General features: G+C 41.8%; 1 protein-coding gene across 1 annotated transcript in view; it reads left to right on the top strand.

Annotated features, from left to right (window-relative positions):
• The window catches only part of LOC117442806 (microtubule-associated serine/threonine-protein kinase 3-like), a 34,260-nt gene extending 10,135 nt beyond the window's left edge, over positions 1–24,125 (top strand). The window contains exons 4-5 of the mRNA XM_034078770.1: positions 872–944; positions 24,101–24,125. Of these exons, the coding sequence (XP_033934661.1) occupies positions 872–944; positions 24,101–24,125 (98 nt within the window). The remainder of the gene's footprint in view (positions 1–871; positions 945–24,100) is intronic.
• The last annotated feature ends 224 nt before the right edge of the window (positions 24,126–24,349 follow it).

Below are 24,349 nucleotides of genomic sequence, written 5' to 3'. Positions count from 1 at the left end.
TTGAGACTGCAGATTATTCAGACATATTCAGATCATCTGGAGCACATCTGCACACATCAGCCATACTGAATCCTTTCAGTTATGACACACTGCGTCAAAAACAATTATATATAAATCGTACTCCAAAAAAGGGTACCTGTACACCAATAAGTCATATTATTAGTTCAGCCTCTGCTGAACATCTGGACCAACAATCTCCAATGTTTCATGTTGCTTCAGGAAACTATGTTTTAAATGATATGTCTTTTTTTATGAAATGTGTTACGGTAATCAATTTGGACTTAGAGAAGTTCACTGTCTATCAGGTTGAAGAATTAAAAGTGCAGAAAGTTTAAGGATGATTGACAATCGATAAGTGTTTAAATAAACTTTAAATTGTTAGTTTTCTTTTGCTTCTTAATCAACAGTACTTCATGCCATGAAGCAGCTGCACTCAATGAAAAGAGGTTTGCCCAAGAGCTCCTCAAACCAGCAGTATGTGTCATGTGCTCCCTTTTGAACTCAATCATGCTGAGGATTATCTAATCACAGAGTGCAGTCGGCCTCTAATTGGGTCTCTCTTGTGTCCTAATTGGTACTCAACTACTTGCATGTAAACGAACCACAGTCTCTAGTGGAGGCAGCCAGACTCTGGTGAGACCTGACTGTTTGCAGATCAGTGCTGTAATGTTTGAAGAGAAATTCCAAGATGATAGATTGGACCTGTCTGAGGTGCTGGTTTTTAAGTGATGGAGGGTTCCTGCAGAGACGTGATGTCATCTTTTCTGAGAAGTTTCAACTTGTGAATGCATCCATTTGGTCTTCTTTACTCTATTTCCTGAGTTAATTATGACAGTTAGGAATAATACCGTTACTGTCTTTTCTGTTTCAGCTGCAAGCAGCCCTCTAGACAGTCCTCGAAATGTGTCGACCGGCGCCTGCCTCAACTTCCCTTTTGCCCGAAGGTATGTCAGCACTGCTTGTGAATCCTTTCCTTGTGAAGTGATACATTTCTTTTGTCACAGCTGAATAGTCTCAAGGGAGGAGAGTTTTATTCTTAATCATACATTCTACCAGAAATGTATATTATCTGTCCTGGGATTGTTACAGTGAATACAAATTATAATCCATACTATATCTTATAACTGATGAGATAGTAGTGTTTTTTGCGAGTTGTTTGTACATAGGTTTGCGATTCACTAGGGTTTCAGGTGTTTTTAATTCATGTAAAAACACTTTTGAAAAATAGAAGTTCTTAAAAATGGCCTGTCCCCAGCCAAATTGGAGCGAGGGGTTTACATTTTTTAATTAGCTGAACACTTTTATTTTAATAAAAAAACCTAATTAATAACACATTTAACTTGTTATGTTTCACCACAGTTCATTAAAAACATTGAATAATGCTTACATTTGACCAAAAATGTGTTTTACAACAGTCTCCATGTTTTTGGTCAGTCCTGTCACGCTTCATAAAATACTCCATAAAAATAGTGCAATACACCTTTAAGAACATGATTGTGAAGGAGTTACATCATCTGACGGAAGAGGAGCTGACAATAAGTGGGTACATTCTGTCCTTGAATTTTAAGATTGTAATCTTGTTTTTACGTGGACAAGCTAAAGGGTCAGGCGCTGTCATGTTAAAATATCCCAGAAAAGGATTATATTGTTTTTGTTATTACATTTTTTTAAGATAAGTTCACTAAAATCCCTTGCTAGCAAGCTAACTATTAACATGTTGAAATGCTGAGAAATAGCAGTTAAAATGGCCGACTGTCAGGCCCTGTCACGTCAAACCCTGACCATGTCACATCAGGCCCTGTCACGTCAGGCACTGTCACACAGTGTCCCTCTTCTTTTGTAGTCATCCCTAAGCTCTGAATATGATATTGCTACTTAAAAGACACCTATTATGCAAAATAGTTTCAGGAACAAAGATTCTCTCTTTTTGTCCTGATCCATTTATATAAAAACCTGTCTGCAAATGAGCTGATCAGATTTTGGCCACTTTATGATGTCATTACGATGTTTTGTCTTGTGTAACCATTAGCCAATCAGCAACCAAGGTAACCCCCCCCCCCCCCCCCCCTTATCACCTGAATCTCCTCCTAGAGCACCATTGTGTTCGTTTTAACCAATCTCTCAGGCTGCAGACACACGAGGACGATAACGCAAACAGACTGAAATCGATATAAAAAAAAGTCTTCCGTCCACCAGATAGGCACCAGAAACGTGTCTGTTCACACAACACCGCTCAAAAGCGCTGGAGACGCTGTAGTGCATATGCCAGGCCTGTAAGTGGCGCTGTACTCCTGCCACTAAAGCAGCGAAGAAGACTTCCCGCGCATGGTTGCAATGGTTGCCAAGAGGAGGAGACCAAGAACAGAGCCCTGAGGGACCCCTGTAGTTAATTGACAAGGGTCGGACTCGGACCCTCTCCAAGTTACCCTGTAGGTACGGTTTTTGAGGTATGAGGTGAGGAGGGAAAGTGCAGAGCCTGATACTCCAAGTTCTTGGAGAGTGCGAAGGAGGATCTGATGGTTCACCGTGTCGAATGCAGCATATAAGAATAAAAAAACGGAGCCTCTATTTTCCTCCCCCTCTTCTGACAGGCCAGCAGCTGATCTCTGAGCAGGAGAGGTGGGAGAGTCAGGGCTATTGCTTCAACGTTATCAGGAAATGATCGTATAGGCGTAAACGCAGAGCCGTTTGCCCCCCCAGAGCGTTTCGTTTGCAGATCTACCCACCTTGGGGCCCGTTATCGTTTTATGCATTTCCATGTCGGCCTCGTGTGGCCGTACCGTCTATATCATAATTCAGTAACAGGCGGACCGTGGTCCGGATCCGGACCCAGACGCAGACCTATACGGACCAGAACCTATAATCAATACATTAATAGGGGATTTCAATTTTGACGGGGCGATTCTATTTTAACCGCTGTTGACAGGGGGCGAAAGAGACGAGTGAGCGATACAGGGAGAGAAACACGGAAGACGAGACGAGAGAGCGGCAGATAGAAGCGGAGAGGAAAGTGAGTGAAGAGAATAATTAGCGATGCAGGGAGCGAAGCGGAGAGGAGAGTGAACAGGCATGTTGGCGGCAGACAGGGAGAGACAATATATAAGAGGGAAAGAAAGAGAAACTTTAAAACTGTTCAATTGTTATGATGTGTAAAGACTGATTGTTCTATAATCGTCTGAAACTGTTAGGTCATGATGTGAAACGGTTAACAAAGAAAAAAGGAAACTCAAGCTGCTGCTACACTTAATTTTATTTATCTAAAATTAAGCACTTTTAAGATGCACATATTTTCAAAAGCTATTCTGTTTATTTTCTCTATTTTTATTTTATCAACGTGCCGACGATCGTGAATTATCAACAGCTCGATGGTGGCACGCGTGCCAGGGGTAGCCAACCCCTGATCTAAAGTAACAGACAGAGAATCAGCACTTTTGAAACGGGGCTGAAACAGAAGGGATTATGGGATGCTGCAATAATCTGTTTGGTGTTTCAGCCAAGCAGAGACAGGCTCTGGATATATCTGAGACCTGTAATATATTGATGAGAAACAGTATAATAGGGGATCTTTAAATACCTACTTTTTTAATTTTTTTATATATTTTTATTTTTCAGTTATAAAATAAACAGACATTGCTCCAGATAACAGAACATACAACAAAACATGTAACAACTAAACAAAACGTAACGGGGTGGGGGGTGCAAGGATGACTTCCTAAGATAGCTAATTGTGACATACACAGGACATTACATACACAATACATTATACATTACACAGGAGATGCCATATTGACAGGGTCAGATAGGAGAGCCGCGGACAGTGAACCGCAATCCTCCTGTCTCCCCTCAAAATCCCCCAGCAGAGAAGCTGCATGCTCCATATTCAGTAGGTCCAGATACTCTCTCAGCCATGGGTCCCTAGTAAAGCAGGCTGGTTTGCGTTCCTTCCAGTTTAGTAGGATGAGTCTTTTTGTGGCTAAACAGCCCAATGTCCAGACCCGATCGTCAGTCCTTGCAACATTGCCATCTGGCTTGAGACCCAGTAGACATGCAATGGGACATGTAGGGAAATTCACTTTTAAAGATTCAGACATTAAGGATGTTACTTCTGACCAATGTTTTTTTACAGCTGGGCATTCCCAGAGTAGGTGCAACAATGTACCTCGCTTGCCACATTCATGCCAGCATAAGTCTCTGTGTTTATTGTCCATCTTGGATTTTGTAACAGGGGTGATGTAAGCTCTATTGAGAATTGTGTATGTATAGAAACTGTATGATCCTGAATCTTACACATTTAGAAGAGAAGAGAGTTGTTGAAATGGAAGGGTTTGGTCTCTATATATCTGTCCAATTGTAGTAATACCAGCCCTCTGCCAGATATTATTACTTAAGGTGCCTCCTCCTGCAGAAAGACAGGGGTTACTCCAAATGGGGCAAGATGGTAAAGAGAGCCCCTCTATGTTGAGTCTCCTGTGCAGTTGCTTTACAATAGAGCAGTGACCACCAACTGGCGGCCCGCCAGACATTCTCATCCGGCCCGCACGACGGGGGTGACTGTGGCGTTGGCGGAGTGGTTACTGCGTTCGCCCCCCACCCATGTCTTTGTTTACAACGTCTCGTGAGTAAGGTGCAGTACCGGAGTCCAACAGAGAGGCAGCAGCTGCGGGACAGTAGACTGCGTACTGCGAAACCTTCCCTCCCCTGAAGAAGAAGTGATCCTTCGTTGTGAAGAGTCTGGTTAATGCTCTCCGCACCACAGCAGTAGCCCCGCTGCGACTGAGTCCAACAGAGAGGCTGGAGCTGCGGGACAGTAGCCTAGAAGCAGGGTTGGGTTGTAACGGAATACATAACCGCGTTACGTAATCAGAATACAAAAATCAAGTGGGTTAACTGTATTCAGCTGGCGTTACATTTGAAAAATTAGTAATCTGATTACAGTTACTTTCGTAAACCTGAAGTGAATACATTTTGGAATACTTATTGGAATTATTGGTGGAAAAGTTTCCTCACAAAATGTAATATTCATTACCGGCAGAACTGTGTGCATGCACACTGCACAGCGCTGCAGCATGTCTGTGAGCGAGAGAGATGCAGCGTGTCTGTGAGGCCCCGCCCCCGCACGCAGATGAGAGAGAGAGATCTCTTTTAAAATATATTAAGTTAGAAACGGAGATGGTTAGATAAATTGTGCAAGATAACGTTTATGTAGCATTTCTTTATTGTCGAAATGATGACATTTCATAACGGGATGAAATCAAAGTGAATGGCCTGCTGCTGCTGAATGCATGGGGCAAGTGACTGGAAAAAGTTTGAAAAGTTATTACATCGTTTCAGATAATAAATAATAATGATAATTCATTCTATTTAGGGGCGCCTTTCAAAGCACCCAAGGACACCTTACAATTCATAACATATACCAAGGAAAGGTTTTAAGACAGTACAAAGAATGTAGTCCGGGTGATGTTTTTTTATGTGGGGTGCAGATGAGAGAGCTGTCCAGAATGACACCAAGATGTTGTGTTTGAGTTCTTGATAAGCCATGAAAACAGTAAAAGAAGTGTCTCCTGTTCACCAAAACATACCCATCTGTTATGGAAAAATAAAGTATTCCAAAAGTAATCTGAATACTATTCATAAAATTCTGGGCTATATAAAAATCGCTGGCCCGCGATAGTGTCTATTGGTTACATGTCGGCCCTTGGACAAATGTAGTTGGTGATCCCTGCAATAGAGCATGAAAAGCGGATGATGGTATTATCCATTGAGGGTGGTGGTTTTGGGCAGTACCACATTGATGCCAGAGATATGTTTTGGTTTACAGACATGATGGATTGCTCCAGCCATTGCCAACTGCCTACCGGAGAGGCACTTTTGTATGCCCACAATAATGGATACTTTGCAATGAAGGACAGATAATACTGGAATACATCCGGGACTCCCAAACCTCCCATTGATCTTGGAATGATCAACTTATTATGTGCGATTCTGGGTTTTTTATTATTCCAAAGGAACTGAGTGAATAGGGATTTGATATCTTTAAACCATTTTAGTGGGAATTCAAGAGGGATAGAGGAGATAATATGAGAAAGCCTTGGGAGAACATTCATTTTCAAGGTTTCTGCTCTGCCCCATAGAGAAAGTGGTATGGCCATCCATCTGTTGATGTCCTCTTTAATGGACTGGAAAATAGCAGGGCCGTTAAGGCTACTGGGTTAAGGGCGACTGTGGCTGCGAGGGAGTGCGGTCGTCTTTCCACCAGAAGGTTGTGGGTTCGATCCCAGCCCATGCAGTCAACATGTCGATGTATCCTTGGGCAAGATACTTAACCCTGAGTTGCTCCCGATGGCATGGCCAACGGTGTGTGAATGTGTATGCGTGTTAGTTCCTAGAGTAATATACACTGCTCTGTATGAATGGGTGTGAATGGGTGAACGACATGTATGTAAAGCGCTTTGAGGGGTCTTAAAAACTGGATAAAGCGCTATATAAGTACAGTCCATTTACCATTTAAAGATTTTAGAGATAGGAGAGACGATGTTAAAGGTCCCATGTCATGGCCATTTCCACTGATCATAATTCCATTGTTGTGGTCTACTAGAATAGATTTATACTGTGCAATTTTCCAAACTCACATTGGTTTCACATACAACATCTCTGTAAAGTATGTGTATTCACTCTCTCCACTAAACGGCTCGTTGCAGCTCTTGCCCCCCCCTCCCTGTGAGCCCAGTGTGCTCCGATTGGTAATAAGTGTGGCTTGATATTGAGTAAGAAAAAGGTTGATAAACGCTGTGAGAATGGGTCTGCAGAGAGAATTTCGCCGCGATCCCAACTGTCTGTTATCAGCCTGCAGCCAGGGAGGAGAAATCAGCAGAGCTGCATGCACTGAGTGTGTGAGGAAGTCCGTGGATTGGTCAATTTGGACCAATCAGCGGGGGCTTAAGGTAACGGCTCCGCGGACGTAACGTAACGGCTCCACGGATTGGTCCATTTCGTTCCGGGGACGACTTGACATCATGATGTCCCCGGAAGAATCAAATGGACAGTGACGTATCTCCAACGAGGCGTTTTGGGGAGGTATTTTCTGTTAGAGTTTTACTCCCTACATGGTGTACTGTGAGGGTTTTGACTCTGCAGACCGTTTACATGCATAAAAACCTTCATAACACACAAGGGGACAGGCAATAACCAGAAAAGCATGACATGTCACCTTCACCTTTAATTCCAAATACCTCATTCCATTTGTTTTCCAAATAAAGGGGGTGTTCATTAGGTTGTGCGTTTATGTATATGAGTTAAGTGGGATTGCTTCACTCTTGTTCCAATTTATCTTATATCCAGAGAAGCTGCCAAATAAATGTATCATATCAAGAACTGCGGGTATAGAAAGTGCTGGCTTGCTCAAAGTAAGAAGTATATCGTCAGCGTACTAGGGGTGTAACGGTATCCGTGTTCGTCCCGTACCGTCACGGTTCGGCACATGCAGTCACACGGCGAATACGCCTTTTTTTTTTACGAGTGGAAAAAAAGTCTGTCATTCAGGGCAGTATCCACTACACTATATATAATCCAGGGGGCGGTATTGCGGTTAAAAGCTGTTTGCCAGCCGCCCTTAACCTGTTAAGCCCGAAGGTCCCCGCCGGCGGGGACCCTGTTTATTTGTTCACGACACTGTGTCTCAGGGCATCTTAATATTTAAAAACTATTAATGTGTTATACCAGATTAACGAGAAGAATCTCAGCTAACTGACAATACGAACCATTTTTACAGAAACAAAACGCAAGTCTCACAAGAAGCGTTAGCATTATCCCTTAGCTAAAACGGGCAGATTCTACTTCCGGTGCTAACTAACAAAAACGATCTTTAAAACTTAATATTTTCTGCACAAACTACATATCATCTGAGAACTGATACTCCACAGATAATTTGGTTATAAGTATCATCACTGTAGGACACAAACTTACTGAGCTAGCAGCCAGAACAGAGAAGAAAAAAAACAACAGTTTTCAAAACCATAACAATAATTATGTCTTACCGTTGCTGTTTTGTGATCAAAGCTCGTGTTCAAGGGAATACAAACGCTGCTTAAAGTTAATCCAATGTCTCTTAGTCACTTTAGAATTGTTCCTGATAATCTATCATTACATTCATGGCAGCAGAGTAGGTATAACGTTTCGCAGTCCCGAGCTAACGCTGTCTCACGTGCTGTTTACGCAAACCTCTCTCTACTTGACGTAAGTGTTTAGCGGGACTTACTAACTGTCACTCGATTCTATTGGCTCTAACGGTTCAGAAAAGGTGTCAATCACCCAAATCGACCAATGGGTTCCAAAGATATGATCCTGCGTAGTATAAACTAACCCCGCTCTGGCTCCATTACGCATTACGCAGCCAGAAGGGAGAGCTTCACCACAGAGCAGGTGCTAGAGATGCTAGCTGACGATAGCTATGATCATACCAGATGACTCTTCGTCGGATGATGAAGATCTCCTCCAGCCAGACCTGGATCCGAACAGTAGTGACTCGGATGTTGAACTTCCACCACGGGAAAGGTATGTAATCTCTCTGTTTTTATATATTACTTGTGTGTTTGGTGAAACTGCGTCACAGTGCTAGCTTAGCCAAGAAGCTACAGGAATGATTAGGCAAAATGCTACATAGTGTTACTTGTCTTTTTGGAGTTACATTTTCTAAATGAATGGCCAGTGAATGAATATATATATGTGTTTACTTATTTATTTGGTGTAATATTATTCATTTATTGTCCAATATTATCCTTTTTATATATTACTTTTGTGTTTGGTGGAACTGCATCACAGTGTTAGCTTAGCCAACAGGAATGATTAGCCAAAATGCTAAATAGTGTTACTTGTCTTTTTGGAGTTACATTTTCTAAATGAATGGCCAGTGAATGAATATACATGTGTTTACTTATTTATTTGGTGTAATATTATTCATCTATAGTCCAATATTATCCTATAAGTATAAACCAGTGAATTAATCTAATCTCTTTGTTTTTCCACATTTGTTAGAGCAGGACAAAACCTCACACCCAGAAGACTTTCAGGGAGCAGCTTGCTGCAGAATTGTTGGAGTTTGCTGAAGGCACTGCACCTCCACCACCCCCTCCTCCACCACCCACATGCATGCCCGAGTATTATGGGGAAGATGCCACCAAGGTCAGGAAGAACTGCGGGAGGTGCCTAGATGCTGGACTCAAAAGGGTGAAGACACCTGTGTACTGCAGGAAGTGCGAGGTCCCTCTGTGCTTCACTGTCAAAAGGAACTGTTTCAGGGAGTGGCACGACCTAAATACTGGAATATTCAGGTAGGTATAAGGTTCAGGTAGGTATAACATTTTGCGAGTGTTTATTTAAAAAAAAAAATACTTGTTTTTATATACCTAGTGTGATTTTATTGTATAGTGTGTTGGTAAAATATTTGTTGTTTTTACAAACCTACAGTGTGGTTTTATTGTATAGTACGTTGGTAAAATGTTTGTTTTTACATGCCTATAGTGTGTTGGTAAAATGTTTGAAATAAATCTGCCCCAGTTGGAGTCAAATGTTACCTATGTTTCCGGGTTTTTTTTATTGTGCAAGTACACCTACACACAATGACCTACAGTGTAGTTTTATTGTATAGTGCGTTGGTACAGTTACATACACACACAGCTACACTTACACATACACAGCTACACTTACATACCCACACAGCTACACCTACACATTTATTTCTTTTTTTAAGAAATATTTTTATTTCTTTTTTTGGGTGGAATGAATACCTATAGTGATGTTTCAATATAATACAATAATTGTTATAGTCTGGTACCTGAAAAAGGTCAAATGGCACTGATGGAACCAAATGTGCCCAAAGCTTATTCCGCCTGGACTTTATTTTCATAAATCTCTGTAAAAAGCTCAAATGTCACTTGTTTTGCCTCAATCTTGATACAGGGTACTTATTATATGTTATACTTTGGATTCCTACAGCTTTTAGGCTACTAACCCATCATTCAAGGTTGGTCTTCACTATAAGTAATGGGTTTTCTTTAGGCGGAGACAGGAATTTACATTTTTTTGCTATGTTCCATCTGAATTTACTCTGACACAGAAAAATCTATATTGATTCTGACACTTCTACATCCAACTCACAGATATAACCTTGCTTTGACAATAACAATTATTCATATAAACCTGAAGTGAAGTTATAGTCATTTGTTCTGGGAATGTCATTTTCGAGCCTGAAACCTGAAAAACAGGCTCAGGGTTTAACAGGTTAAACAACAAATAAAGAACAAAACGAACAAAATACAAGAAGAAAAGTTAGTATGGCAATTTCAGATAACACACAGGAGCTAGAACCCACCTGCTTCTTTTAAATCAGCTGTGTGGGAACATTTCGGGTTCCCTGTAGACTACAATAACGATGAAGTGTGCGAGTGGTGGATCGGACGAGGACGGTGTGTCGGCGTTGTTAGACAGCGGTGCGGTATGCTAATGGTAACACACGCCAAACATGCTAAATCATATCAGAAATCCGGTGATTTGCCAATCACCGGAGCCCAGCAAAAGACAACAGCAGTTCAACAGCTTATCCCCGCTGTTTTTAAGAAGCCAATAGGCATGAAAGCAGTGAGACCAAAATAAATAATGGAAGCTTTTGGCTTATTATTTATGATGTATTATTTTCAAGATATTCTTTTTAGTTTTACAGCTTGATGAAACCTTTTTGTTTTACATCAGCCATTATAGATAATATGGCCATCTGAGTGTTTGTGGTACTGTTTGTGGTTTGTTTTTAACTGTTAATACAGTTAATTATTCAAAATGTCAGAGTTCCTTATTTTTAAACTGAAACTTGCACTACTGTTCAAATATAAATAACAACAAACCTGGAATTATGCATTTGGGACTTTTTTTTGCTTTTTTCTTGTTGTACCGAACTCGTACCGAACCGTGACCCCCAAACCGAGGTACGAACCGAACCGTGACTTCTGTGAACCGTTACACCCCTACAGTGTCCATGAATGTTCACACCATGTATGTCACCATTAGAGCGAATTGCACAGGCTAATGGTTCTAGAGCCATAAGAGAAAGTAGGGGACTAACTGGACACCCTTGCCTCACACCACAGTGTAAGGGGAAATGTTTTGAGATTAATCCATTAGTTCTAACAGAAGAGTAGGGAGCGCTATACAAAGCCTTTACCCAGCTAATCAACTTGGGCCCAAAGCCACATTTTTTGAGCGTGTAAAATAGATATGCCCATTCTATTTGGTCAAAAGCTTTCTCAGCATCTAGTGATGCTGCAATCATTGGCAAATTGCTGGAGCTTGCTTCTAGGATAATCTGAAAAACCCTCCTCATGTTATTTGAGGACTGGTGGCCTCGAATGAAACCTACTTGGTCTAGATGCACTATAGATGGAACCACCTTCTCCAAACGGAGTGCCAGTATCTTGTCTAGAATCTTGTAGTCACAGTTTAAAAGGCTTAAAGGGCAGTGGTTACCCATCAGAGAAGGATCTTTGCCCGGTTTAGGCAACAATGAAATAATGGCCCTGCTCATGGAGGGAGGCATGGCTTCAGATTCTAATATTTCATTGAATAACAACCGTAAATATGGTTTATGGCTGTTCTTTAAAACATTTATAGAACTCTGTTCCAAAACCGTAGTCCCCTGGAGTTTTTCCTGATGCCATCTTCATGATTGCGTTTTCTATTTCATTTTGGGAAACGGGTGCCTCCATAGAAGATCTGTCAGCCAAGCTGACGCTAGGGAGGTTAAAACCTCCAAAAAAGGCTTCTTCATTCAACGTATTTTTTGTGCTATATAATTTAAAATAATAATTCTTGAAAGATTCATTGATTGTGGCTCCATCACATTGTAGCCTGTCATGCTCATCTCTGATCGCTGGAATAATCTATCTGTTTTCTATTTGTTTTAATCTATGAGCTAACATTTTCCCTGCTTTGTCTCTGGATTCGAAGTATGTTCTTCGTCAACGAAAAAGAGCAAAAGCTGTCTCCTCATGTACGAGTTTCTGCAAATTGGTCCTAGCGGTGAAAAGTGAGTTCCTTAGATCTAAATTGGATGGGTCTAGCATATACTGCTCTTCTAGAGTCTTGAGTTTAAAGTTTAATTGGGATTTCACCTCTTTGCGCTTTTTATTCTCTGCCGAGGACAAACTAATTAACCAGCCCCTGCATGTTGCTTTAAAAGCCTCCCAGACAGTGGTGACGCTTGGTACAGAATTTAGATTGATCTCAAAGAAATCTAAAATGTGGTCTTTAATGAGCAGTGTGCATTTTTTATTTTTGAGTAGAGATGTATTAAGTCACCACTGTCTGGATTTGCAAGGGTTGGTTGGAGGGAAAAATGTGACAGATACCGCAGCATGATCACTTAATTATGCATTTTGATCTCAATAACATTCTGGATCAAATTTGAAGACATCATTATGTAATCTATCCTTGAGTAGGAGTTATGCGCACCGGAATAGAGAGAGTACTCTCGGGCATCTGGGTGCACTAGGCGCCACACATCTGTAATACCGAGCTCGGATTGGAAGTCCCTCAAGGCGGCGGAAATGTTTTTATCTGAAGGGAGAGGGTGGCTGGATCGATCCACTATAGGGTCACAGACAGAGTTGAAATCGCCACCTATAATAAGAGGACCCTCTATGGACTGCAATATCTTTGGGCACAGCGAGGTAAAGAATTTAGATTGTAAACTATTTGGAGCATACACATTTACTAATGTCACCATTTCATTCTGTAGCAAACCTGAGACAATTACATATCTTCCCTCTTGATCAACATGTACATTGGATGATTTGAAAGGCATATTCTTAGAAATTAAAATACTGACTCCTCTACTAGCTTTTCCTCCAGGGGAAGAGAATATCTGCCCTACCCATTTCTGTCTTAGTTTTTTAGATTCCATCACATTCAAATGAGTCTCCTGTAGCATAGCAATATCACAATTTAGAGACTTTAAGTACAACAAAATCTTATGTCTTTTGATTGGATTCTGAATTCCATTTACATTCAGACTAAGCAAAATAATTTTGTAACAATGGTAACAATCATATCGGACGCCCGGCTAGTATTTTGGTCAAATTGGAAGGGTGTCATCGACGCATCAAGGGAGGGGAGGGGAAATATATAAACAACACAAGACCGTAGACAATACAACACAAGATTACATAAAAACATAGAAGATTTAAATGCCTACTAAAATTGTAATTGTAATTATCTATAAAAAAAAATGTAAGCTGACAATTAGTCAATTACTAGATTAAATGAATTGTTAAATTGCCAATGTTATGTTGTAATAAATGTTATTACAACATAACATTGGCATTGGCAATGTTATTATAACAAATAGGGATGCACGATATTGGTTTTTTGAAACCGATACCGATAACTTCCTGCTTCTCAAGACCAATACCGATAACCGAATAATATAATATATATATATTAGGGCTGTCAAACGATTAACATTTTTAATCAGATTAATCGCAGCTTAAAAATTAATTAATCATGATTAATCACCATTCGAACTATGTCCAAAATATGCCATTTATTTATGTATATTGTTGTGGGAATGGAAAGATAAATGAAAGAAGGCGGATATATCAATTTAACATACAGTATCTATGTTTATTATAAAAATGTTCTGCATGTCAAAATGAAAGACAACCCACACACCTATCAATCATCAAACCGTGGGGTCTTAATTCATTACGTGTTGATTTCTATCAACGGGGGAGTACTTCAGGAAAGTCGACATAGGGGGGGGCTAGTGGAGTACTTCGTGACCACAGAGTGTGAACGTTGTGATCAGCTCCAGCGAAGGGGGGAGTCTCCCTCCGCAGCCGGTTGGCGTAGTTTTGGCACAGTTCTGTTGTACAGACCGACGTTAACAGCAGCCCTGTCTGTGCACACGGAGACCGACTCTGTCGTCCGGTGATCTAACCGCCTTCTGGAAAAGCCAGAGCCATATTATTACTATTATATGGCTCTGCCCTGTACTACAGCAAAAGTATTCTGCGTCGGGACTTCCTGCAACAACACCACGCCGTTTTCAAAGATGTTCTATTGAGAAGACGATCACTACGTGACAAAAGTTTTCAAAACCGTGGCGACTGAAATCAATCTTACTAACTGCTGTCTGTGCAATTTACTCTGCGAGTTGGCAGACTTTATTTTGCTTACTTTAACATCATTTTTCATGGTGGGGCTAAGCCATTTCTTGGTATGGGTGTAGCCTACCCCAGCGCTGCCACTGGTGGCACGTATGGGGCGGGCCATTCTGCACATGCGTTAAATGCGTTAAATATTTTAACGCAATTAATTCAAAAAATTAATTACCGCCGTTAACGCGATAATTTTGACAGCACTAATATATATTAAATGCACCTGTAGTCTTTGCACACCTGGTGGTAAAAAAAAGACTAGTAGTGAGCAAATGACATGAGCATTACTACTATGAACAAAACTAACCCTGGGGTCGTCTCTGGCAAACTTCTTGCCTTTTTCAAAAGCCTCGTCGGTGGGTAAAAGCCCCGGGGCTTTTAGCCTTTGCCTTTGCAGCTGGCTTTGGATTCGCTGCTGGCTTTGGATTCGCCGCTAGTTTAGCAGCGCAAGTGTCTTCGTACGCTTTTAACACACCATCGTAGCGATGGCGATGTTTCAGGTGACTCATCAGGTTGGCAGTATTATAGCTCGTTGCCTTTTTCCCTCCTCGTGGAACTTCTTCTTTGTTAATACAAATAGCAAGCGAACTATCTAACTCTGAAACTTTGAAATAGTCCCATACTACTGACGACATGTTTGTTTACTGTCCTGGTTTCACAGCCGCACACCATTTACGTCACAGCCAGGCATGAGTTAGGGAGCGCTGGATTTGTGAAGAACTCCCCTCTTCCTAAACCACTAATACCACAGTACTGGCAAAACGGGAGGAGCCGAGGGAAAAACAAGCGCCCCTCATCCCAATTCACCCACACCGCAGGATTTTTTTCCTTTTTTTACCCAAAAAATGTATTGTATATTATCGGGGCTATTACATTACATTACATTACATTGCATTTAGCTGACGCTTTTATCCAAAGCGACTTACAATAAGTACATTCGACCAGGAAGACACAACCTTGAAGAAAACAGAATCATATAAGACCATCAGGTTTCAAAGAGCCAATCGTTTCAAGTGCTACTCAACTGGCTTTAGATAAGCCAGTCCTTTATTAGTATATAAGTGCTCTGTTAGCAGTTCTTTGTTAGTCATTCTATCGCTCGAAGTGGAGTCGAAAGAGATGAGTTTTCAGTCTGCGCCGGAAGGTGTGTAAGCTTTCTGCGGTCCTGATTTCAATGGGGAGCTCATTCCACCATTTTGGAGCCAGGATAGCAAACCCACGTGTTTTTGCTGATGGGAACTTGGATCCCCCTCGCAGCGAGGGTGCAGCGAGCCGTTTGGCTGATGCAGAGCGTAGAGCACGTGCTGGGGTGTACGGTTTAACCATGTCCTGGATGTAGGAAGGGCCAGATCCATTCGCAGCATGGTACGCAAGTACCAGTGTCTTGAAGTGGATTCTAGCAGTTACCGGAAGCCAGTGGAGGGAGCGGAGGAGCGGCGTGGTGTGGGAACATTTTGGAAGGTTGAAGACCAGACGAGCCGCTGCATTCTGAATGAGCTGCAGAGGTCGGATGGCACATGCAGGTAGACCAGCCAGGAGGGAGTTGCAGTAGTCTAGGCGTGAGGTGATGAGAGCCTGGACCAGAAAATTGCTAGAGGGCATTCATACTCTGCAATCCAAGACTTAATTAAATCCACCAAAAACCTGACATGATTGTAACGCGATTATTTTTGAAAAACATAAATCCCTGTCTGTGTCTCTGAGCCGCAGCGACACGGAGTGATTCAGAGCGGGTCCTCCTTCTGCTGTTGCTTCTGGACTGGTGGTGTTGTGTTGGTGGATAAAGCAGACTGCTCCGTGTTTGGTGTTGCTGTGCCGCTGTCACGTCTGTTCCCTGATCTCTGCGTCACCGACCGATTTGATATTAAAGTGACAGAAAAAACGTTATAGTAAAGCCGCGGCCGGAAAATCAGGAAGCAACGTTACTACTCTATAACCGATTATCTTCCGTCACTGCATCGAGACCGAATCGTCCGCATCGCAATGCATCGTAGAAACGATTATTTTCAACACCCCTAATGGGCAGGCGTATGTAATGGACGACGAACACAGGCCACTCGATTCACAACATTACCCTAACCCTATCCCTATCCCTAACCCTACCCCTCACACCAGATACTGCCTGGTTTTCGGACCCCCCCAGACCCCCCCAATAAATCAAAAATGCACGTTTCAGAGTGGCCTTTTATTGTGGCCATTCTAAGGCACACCTGTGCAATAATCATGCTGTCTAATCAGCATCTTGATATGCCACACCTGTGAGGTGGGATGGATTATCTCGGCAAAGGAGAAGTGCTCACTATCACAGATTTTTTTTCAGATTTTTGAACAATATTTGAGAGAAATGGTTATTTATTTGTGTATATAGAAAATGTTTTAGGTCTTTGAGTTCATCTCGTAAAAAATGGGAGCAAAAACAAAAGTGTTGCGTTTATATTTTTGTTCAGTGTAGTTCCCAGAACTTAGTTCATCAGACCTCTTTAGTTCTGATTAACTAAAGAGCAGGTCGCGTTCACACCGGTATAAGTCCCTGAGGGAGTATTAGGCAAATGAAGCCGCTGACATCACGTCTTCTTCTTCTGATTTGGTTTTACTGGCTACTTCTACTGAAGCTTTCCGAGTAAATCGGCAGAACGCCGACACCTCCAGTCCTCATCACTCCACCGCTCCCATGTTTGTTTTTTTGTGTTGCCATAAGTTAGTCTCTCTCCGTTGGTGCGCTGGGCGAACGCTTCATTTCATTTCAAACCTTTATTTATACAGATAAATCCCATTGAGATCATTGATCTCTTTTTCAAGGGAGACCTGCTCAACTAGTTCCACATGAAACATAAAAACATAAATAGAACAACAAAAGGACATCATACAGCATCATTTACATAATTATCCACATAAACAGGTACCAATAGCTTCCGATTGACTAGCATCCAACCGAGCTTTAACAATATTTAGTGGCACCAGATTGTTCAGTTTCCATTTAATTTGCAGACTATTCCAAGACAGAGGAGCTGCGCATCTAGAAGCTGTCTTCCCTAAGACAGTCCTAGCAGTTGGCACATTTAATAAAACCACAGCATTCGATCTCAGGCAGTAGCCACTTACAATTTTCCGTGAGATCAGGGAGCAGATATAAGATGGAAGTTTCCCTAACATGGCTTTGTATATAAAAATGTACCAGTGACTGAGCCTCCGTACAGTTAGTGAAAGCAAACCAGCCCTTGCATACAGGGTACAGTGATCGGTTAATGCTTTACAGTTTGTCACAAATCTTAGTGCACTGTGATACGCGGCATCTAACTTGACCAGGCAATTGGCAGGTGCATTCATATACTTCAAATCACCATAGTCCAGCACAGGTAAAAAGGTCACAGTGACTAGCCTTTTCCTGGCCTCAAGCGAGAAACAGGACTTGTTCCTGTAGAAAAAACCTAGCCTAACCCTCAGCTTTTTAAGCAGGTTATTGACATGAAGTTTAAAAGTGAGACAATCATCAAGCCAGATACCAAGGTATTTGTAACAAGTAACCACTTCAAGTTTTATTCCTTACGTAGTTACAATATCTAAAACAGGCTCTGGTGTCTTTTTAGCTTTAGAAAAGAGCATTACCTTGGTTTTCTCAACATTTAAAAGAAGCTTTAGTTCAGAGAGCTGAGTCTGAATAATGTTAAAAACAGCCTGTAATTTAACACCAGCCTCCTTAATGGAGGGACCTGCACAGTACATCACGGTATCATCCGCATAAAAATGTGAAGTAGCTTCATCCACATTTTCACCTAAACTGTTGATGTAGATGGAGAATAAAAGTGGACCTAAAACAGAACCTTGAGGAACACCATTAGCAATGTTCAACCACTCAGAAGGCAGCCCATCAAAATGAACACATTGGGACCTTTCAGAGAAGTAGTTTACAAACCACCCCACTGCATGGCTGGACATGCCTATACTGGCTAGCCTCTGCTTTAAAATGTGATGATCGACGGTGTCAAACGCTTTTGAAAGGTCAATAAATATACTCGCCACATCATTCACCACTTTCATTGTGGCAGTGATGGTGCTGTGTTGCTTTCTGAAGCCTGACTGATGTTTAGACAGGATGTCATTTGTACATAAAAACACCTTTACCTGTTCACTCACTAAGCGTTCAAGAACCTTAGCCAGAACTGACAACTTAGAGATTGGCCTATAGTTATTTAATAAGGTGGCCTCCCCTCCTTTTAGCAAAGGCAGGACATACGCTGACTTCCACAATTTTGGAATTGTGTTAGTGCTGAGGGAGAGGTTAAAAAGACTAGTGAGAGGTGGAGCAATACAATCTGCGGCTATCTTTAAAAAGAAAGGTTCTACGTTGTCCGGACCAGCCGGTTTCTTAGGATCAAACTTGGTTAAAGCTTCACGAACAACATCAACAGTAAAAGGGGTAACACTAAAACGGTTTTCCAACACATGTTTTTCAGAGTCACATACTGTAGTGTTCACAGAAGCAGAGTTAGGCTGCGGCCACACGAGGACGAAAACGGCTAAACGCATAGGATTAACGCAAACGCAATCACAAACAAGCTTCCGTCCACACGCAATAGTTATCCGGATAGTGTCTGTCCACACGAGACCTCTCCGTTTAGCTCCAACCGCTGGAGAAGCTGCAGTACATATGCAGGAGCCTGTACGTGGCGCTGTAACTTCCTCCACAAAAGCAGCGAAGAAGCATGGTTGTCATGGTTGCCCTTCTGTTTATTCTCCGCGGTGGGGGCCGAGGGAACCGGGCAGCGTTTTTCGCCAGTCAACGTGTATTAAAGTTTAAATCTTCCGGACAAAATTATAAAAGTGCCGGTCAAAGGTCTTCTTTGTTATTTATTGAGCTTTAAAACAAATGAATAACGACTCCATATATTATAATAATAAAATACACGGAGCCTCTCTTTTTCCTCCTTCTCTTCGGACAGCGTCAGTGTCTGTCTCATGCAGCAGCTGATCCAGTAATGAGTGACCCGGCCGACAGTAAAAAATAAACATATTTATAACTAGTTTAGGGAGTTTGAGAGGTAATTAAAATAGCTAAGGGTGATGATCTGACTTGAAGTGTGTGTTTTGCTGCAGCGGGAGGAGCTGCAGGTGAGCAGAACTGCGTGTCTCCGTCCTGTCAGATTAGACTTCACTCGCGTTTAGGTCCATATCGAGAGAAAGATAAATAATCTGAATTCAGGGTGCAGTTTACTTTGACGCGGGGGTGAGCAGCAGAGGTGGGGAGAGGCGGGGCTATTGCCTCATCATTATAGCTGTAGATGTTGCACAAACAACTGTAGCATGGTCAATAGCGTCCGGAGCACGATAGCAACTCTGCGATCCGCCATTGTTGTTGTTGTTGTTGGTGGCGAAACACTTCAGCAATGGCGCGGGGTAAGCGGAGGTGAGGAGAAGAGGTGGGGCTATTGCGCAATCACTATCAGTGATCTGAAAATGTTCGGATAGGGCGTACACATGGAGCCGTTTGACCCCCCAGAGAGTTGCGTATGCCTTTCTATCCAACTTGGGACCCGTTATCGTTTCCTCAGTCGTTTAGTGCCGTATTCGGTCGTCCTCGTGTGGCCGAACGGTCTATATGACACTAAACAGTAACGCAAACGACCGAATTCGTCCTCGTGTGGCCGCAGCCAAAGTGACAGAATCAAATAGAGAACCACAGGACACAAAATGCTCATTAAAGCAATTTAGCATAGTAGCCCTGTCCGATATAGTGCCAGATGCTGTGGTAATGCACGGAGGTAGCTCATTACGGATATCGCCGGTGGATAACGATTTAATGGCTTTTCAAAATTGTCCAGGATTATTCAGATTCTTTGTGGTTACTGACAGATAGTACTTTGATTTAGCACTTTTGATATGAGAAGTGAAGCTATTTCTTAGCTGCCTAAAGCGTAGCCATTCTACCTCTGAGCCTGATTTCCTAGCCTTTGCCCAGGCCTTGTTTCTCTCATGAATGAGACTGGACAGATTAGCAGAAAACCAAGGATTGTCTCGTCCCTTTACTCTAAATTTACGCAGGGGTGCATGTCTATCAATGATCTGCATAAAACCAAGATAAAAATAAGACCATGCGGTTTCTACATCAGCATACAGATCGATTTTACCCCAGTCAAAATCAAACCGATCATGCACAAAACCCTGCTCCACAAAATGTTTTTTGTCTCTCTTAATGATAATGCGAGGTTTAACCTTTTGGACCTTAGTGTCCCTAATTCTGGCTACAACACAGTGATCACTCGGATCATTTGCAAATACTCCCACAGATGAATATTTATGGGGAACATTGGTTAAAATGAGATCAATTCGGGAGGATTTATTAGGGAACTTAATGTTAGGACTGTCAACAATCTGAGTAACATTTAAAGAGATACAAAGGTTTTTAAAATCCTCTGACACTGCAGTTAACCAGTCCCAGTTATGGGAATGCTAATGCTAATGATAATAATGCTAATGCCAGCAAATACAATGGCGGCTTCACAAAACTTTCCAGAGTTTTACGGGGCGTGGTTTGCAATCCGCCCAGCCAATCAGAAATGGGAACTTTTTTCTCCCATGAAAGTACCTGCTCTCTAGCAGGGACTAAAAAGGGGGTGAAAAGGTTCTCATGAACTAAGTTCTAGTTCCGTATTTTTTTGGTGTGACTGTGAACACAACATTTCAAGAACTATCGGAACTATATTGGAAAAAGTACTCCGGTGTGAAAGCGCCTATTGCAATTTACACAAAGAGTTTACTTAGGGATTTTAAATGTAAGACTTGACATTATTGTTTCGCAAAATGTTAAAGTTTAAATAAAATGTTCAATCAACAGAAGCACTAGGTAAAGCCGCTCTTGAGTAGGCAAATTATTACAAAGAGTGAGGTTTTCATGAACTGAATGGACTGGCTGCCATTTTGTTATTCATCTGTCTTGTCCAAAATACATTTTCAGGGCTGTATACAACATTTTGGCACGTTGTTAAAATCAAAGCACTCAGTGTTGACTACCAAGTCGATGTTGTTTAAAGGGGACCTATCATGCAAAATGCACTTTTGTACGTCTTTTATACATGAATATGTGTCAGGGTTAGGATCTGATACAGACTGATACAGATTTGAAATTGTTCTGACATCAGAAACGGGGTGCTCCGCCTATATGGGCAACTCTTCACTTATCAGGGGAATGAGATGTTGCCTGGCATGGTAACAGCCTGGTAACATGACGCCCGTGCCTCGCCCCCCCCCCCCCCCCCCCCCCCTCCTTTGCAAGGGGGCGTGGTCAGCTGCAGCTCATTTGCCACAGAATCAGCCCTTGTGAAGACAGGGCTGGAATAGAGCAAATGGAGCGAAATGAGGCATGGCTAAAATGCATGATCTGTTTGGTATTTTGAAAAAAAACTTCACAGACATGTTTTATATAGGTATGGCCAGGGTTGGGTTTTAACGGAATACATGTAACGGCGTTACGTAATCAGAATACAAAAATCAAGTAACTGTATTCAGCTCGCGTTACATTTGAAAAACGAGTAATCTGATTAGTTACTTTCGTAAACCTGAAGTGAATACATTTTGGATTACTTATTGGAATTATTGATGGAAATATTTCCTCACACCATTTAATATTCATTATTAAAGGTACAGCCAAATCATCACAGCGCACAAACACTTTTACCGCCGCAGATGGACCAAAAAAGGGGTGGGTCCGCTCAGTGAAACAATAACAACGAAACATGGAGGAACAAAAGTCTGCGTTTAAGTCGTGTGTGTGTGTGGTTAAAACACATCAGCCTGCGGTCGCTCTTTAGCCTTATGATTCTGAAGGTAAACACAGCGAAGGCGGTGCGTGAAAGGCACTGCACGCTCGTCTTCTGAGTTAACCCTCCCGCTGCCTCCTGGTTCTGCAGATATTTCATGAAGTGAAGGAGGTTTTCCTTCTATAAAACAGCTGTGGGCAGCAGATAGGCTACTGTGAGTGTCATGGACATGAATTCATAGATCAAGGCAGACTGGTGCACAGAGTCTCCTGTTTTGCCGATCCGGTGCTTAAACAAATATAGCTCTACACCCCTGGCCGACATGTCCTTAAAATGAAGTCCGAGTTCGACATTTTAATTAATGTCCTGCCGGTTTACTGGCAGGAGAGAATGCGACACGCCCGTTCTAAGCCGTGTCCCTCACTCCTCACATCCTAAGGTGCATCCCCCAAAAGTGTATTATGTTGTTGCATCGTTTCAGATGTTATGTTTCAGTCGTGCTCTTGATAAGCCATTAAAACAGTAAAAACACGTTCAGTTTCCTTTGCTTTTTGTGTCTCCTGTTCACCAAAACATACCCATCTGTGATGGAAAAAGAAAGTAATCCAAAAGTAATCTAAAAGTAATCTGATTACGTTTTTTAAGACACGTAACTGTAACTTTATTCGGATTACTTTCAGAGCCATGTATTCAGTAATCAGTAACTGATTACATTTACAAAGAAACCCTCCCAACCCTGGGTATGGCCCTACAATATATTATTCAAATATAGCATGATAGGTCCACTTTAAGTTTACCAACCATTGATCGCTTTAACTTCACAATGTGAACCCAAATGAACCAATGAATATAAAATAAACCTTAACCGTACTCCCTCTGAGGGTTTCCTGTGAGATGGGGTGTGTGTTTGGACCCTTCTGGAAGCTTCAGATCAACAGCAGCTAACTGACTGGGTCGAGCTTTCACACCTCCCCCCTCTGCCATGTCTTCTTACAGCCGACTCCTCCTCAGGAAGATGTGTGCAGTTAGATAAAGGATACCCCCGAAGCCCACTCACACATCATTCAACCCAGTTCCCATGGCAACATGCTTGTCTCGCTCCGGGCATGTCGTTGGCTGCACATCTTCGATCAGTTTCCTGTTCTTAGCTGACAGGAGTAGAAACTGATGTGGACTCCTTCTGCTGCTTCAGCTTAAGGTTTTGACATGTTTCTCAGAGATGCTCCTTTGCATATCTCAGTTGTAGCAAGTGCTTATTCTGGTTACTGTTGCCTTACTATCAGCTCAAAGTAGTCTTATCTGGCCATTTTCAACCTTTTCCAATGATAAAGTTCTTTTTGCCCTGAGATCTGCTGCTCATTGGATATTTTCATTTATTCACTCGCTAATAGAGGGACAATTGAGAGTATATGATTATCTATTGTGTTGAGGATAAAAGGAACTACATTTAAAGAAAAAGCAACATTTTGGCATTCAACATCTTTACTTCTGCAGTAATAAATACTCAATGTCTTGCAGAACAATCGCCATCTCTGTTCCTTGCAGCTTGAAATTTGGTTCTCTTGTATATGTCGGTATTTATTAAGGCTCTTCAGATGAAATTCATGAACAAATGAAGTCAGAGAGACAATCGAGTAAATCATTGGTTAAACGGTTGTGAAATGCAGCTTTGTAGTGGTTTCCAAAACAACATTGTGAAGTTATCACATAAGTCATGCATTCAGTGTTTCATTGTAAATATATTTAAGTGTTAAGGAGCTCTTTGATCTGTAATTTGCCTTGTGTAATAAACCCTTTTGTTTCCTCTGTCAAACAAATGTTTGAAACACATAACCTTAAGCTTAATTTTATTTTCTCTTCATTTTGCTGTGTGTTGCATATTTCAAAGTGCAGAGAAGGTCCTTTCTCAGGTCATGCTTTGAGGTTTTGTTTTCTGTTATGTAAACTAAATCCTCAAATTAATTTATTTTTGCTTGCTGCTCCTTGTATCTGGGCAAATGAAAACTGGCAAGGAAGGAAACATGTCAGTACTAATCCCTCAGCTGAATGCCAAGGGCCACAGGATCACTTCCGCAAGGTTCCCAAAACTCACTGAAATGCGTTCTTTTCCTTTTCCTTTTCTCTCTGTTGCTGTCGTGATCTCAGTCAATTGGCTCGCGCTGACAGGTAGCTTCTTCTAATATTTTTGCACTGTATCTGTTGGCTTTTAAGGCATGTGTTTTTCACCGACTGATGCTCCTCCTTACAAAGCTCTCTCTTACGGGAACGTATAGCTTGCTTTGTATCAATTAAGGACACAGTGAATCTTGTTATATATGATTTGTATATATAGAGAATAATTTCATGCTCACGTAGTCACAGGACTCTCCGGTCGCTTGTTATGTAAGGACATTC

The sequence above is a fragment of the Pseudochaenichthys georgianus genome, unplaced genomic scaffold (genome assembly GCF_902827115.2).
Source record: "Pseudochaenichthys georgianus unplaced genomic scaffold, fPseGeo1.2 scaffold_479_arrow_ctg1, whole genome shotgun sequence".
Lineage (NCBI taxonomy): Eukaryota > Metazoa > Chordata > Actinopteri > Perciformes > Channichthyidae > Pseudochaenichthys > Pseudochaenichthys georgianus.
The sequence above is the reverse complement of the archived record's forward strand: the minus strand, read 5'-3'. Positions and strand labels throughout refer to the sequence as shown.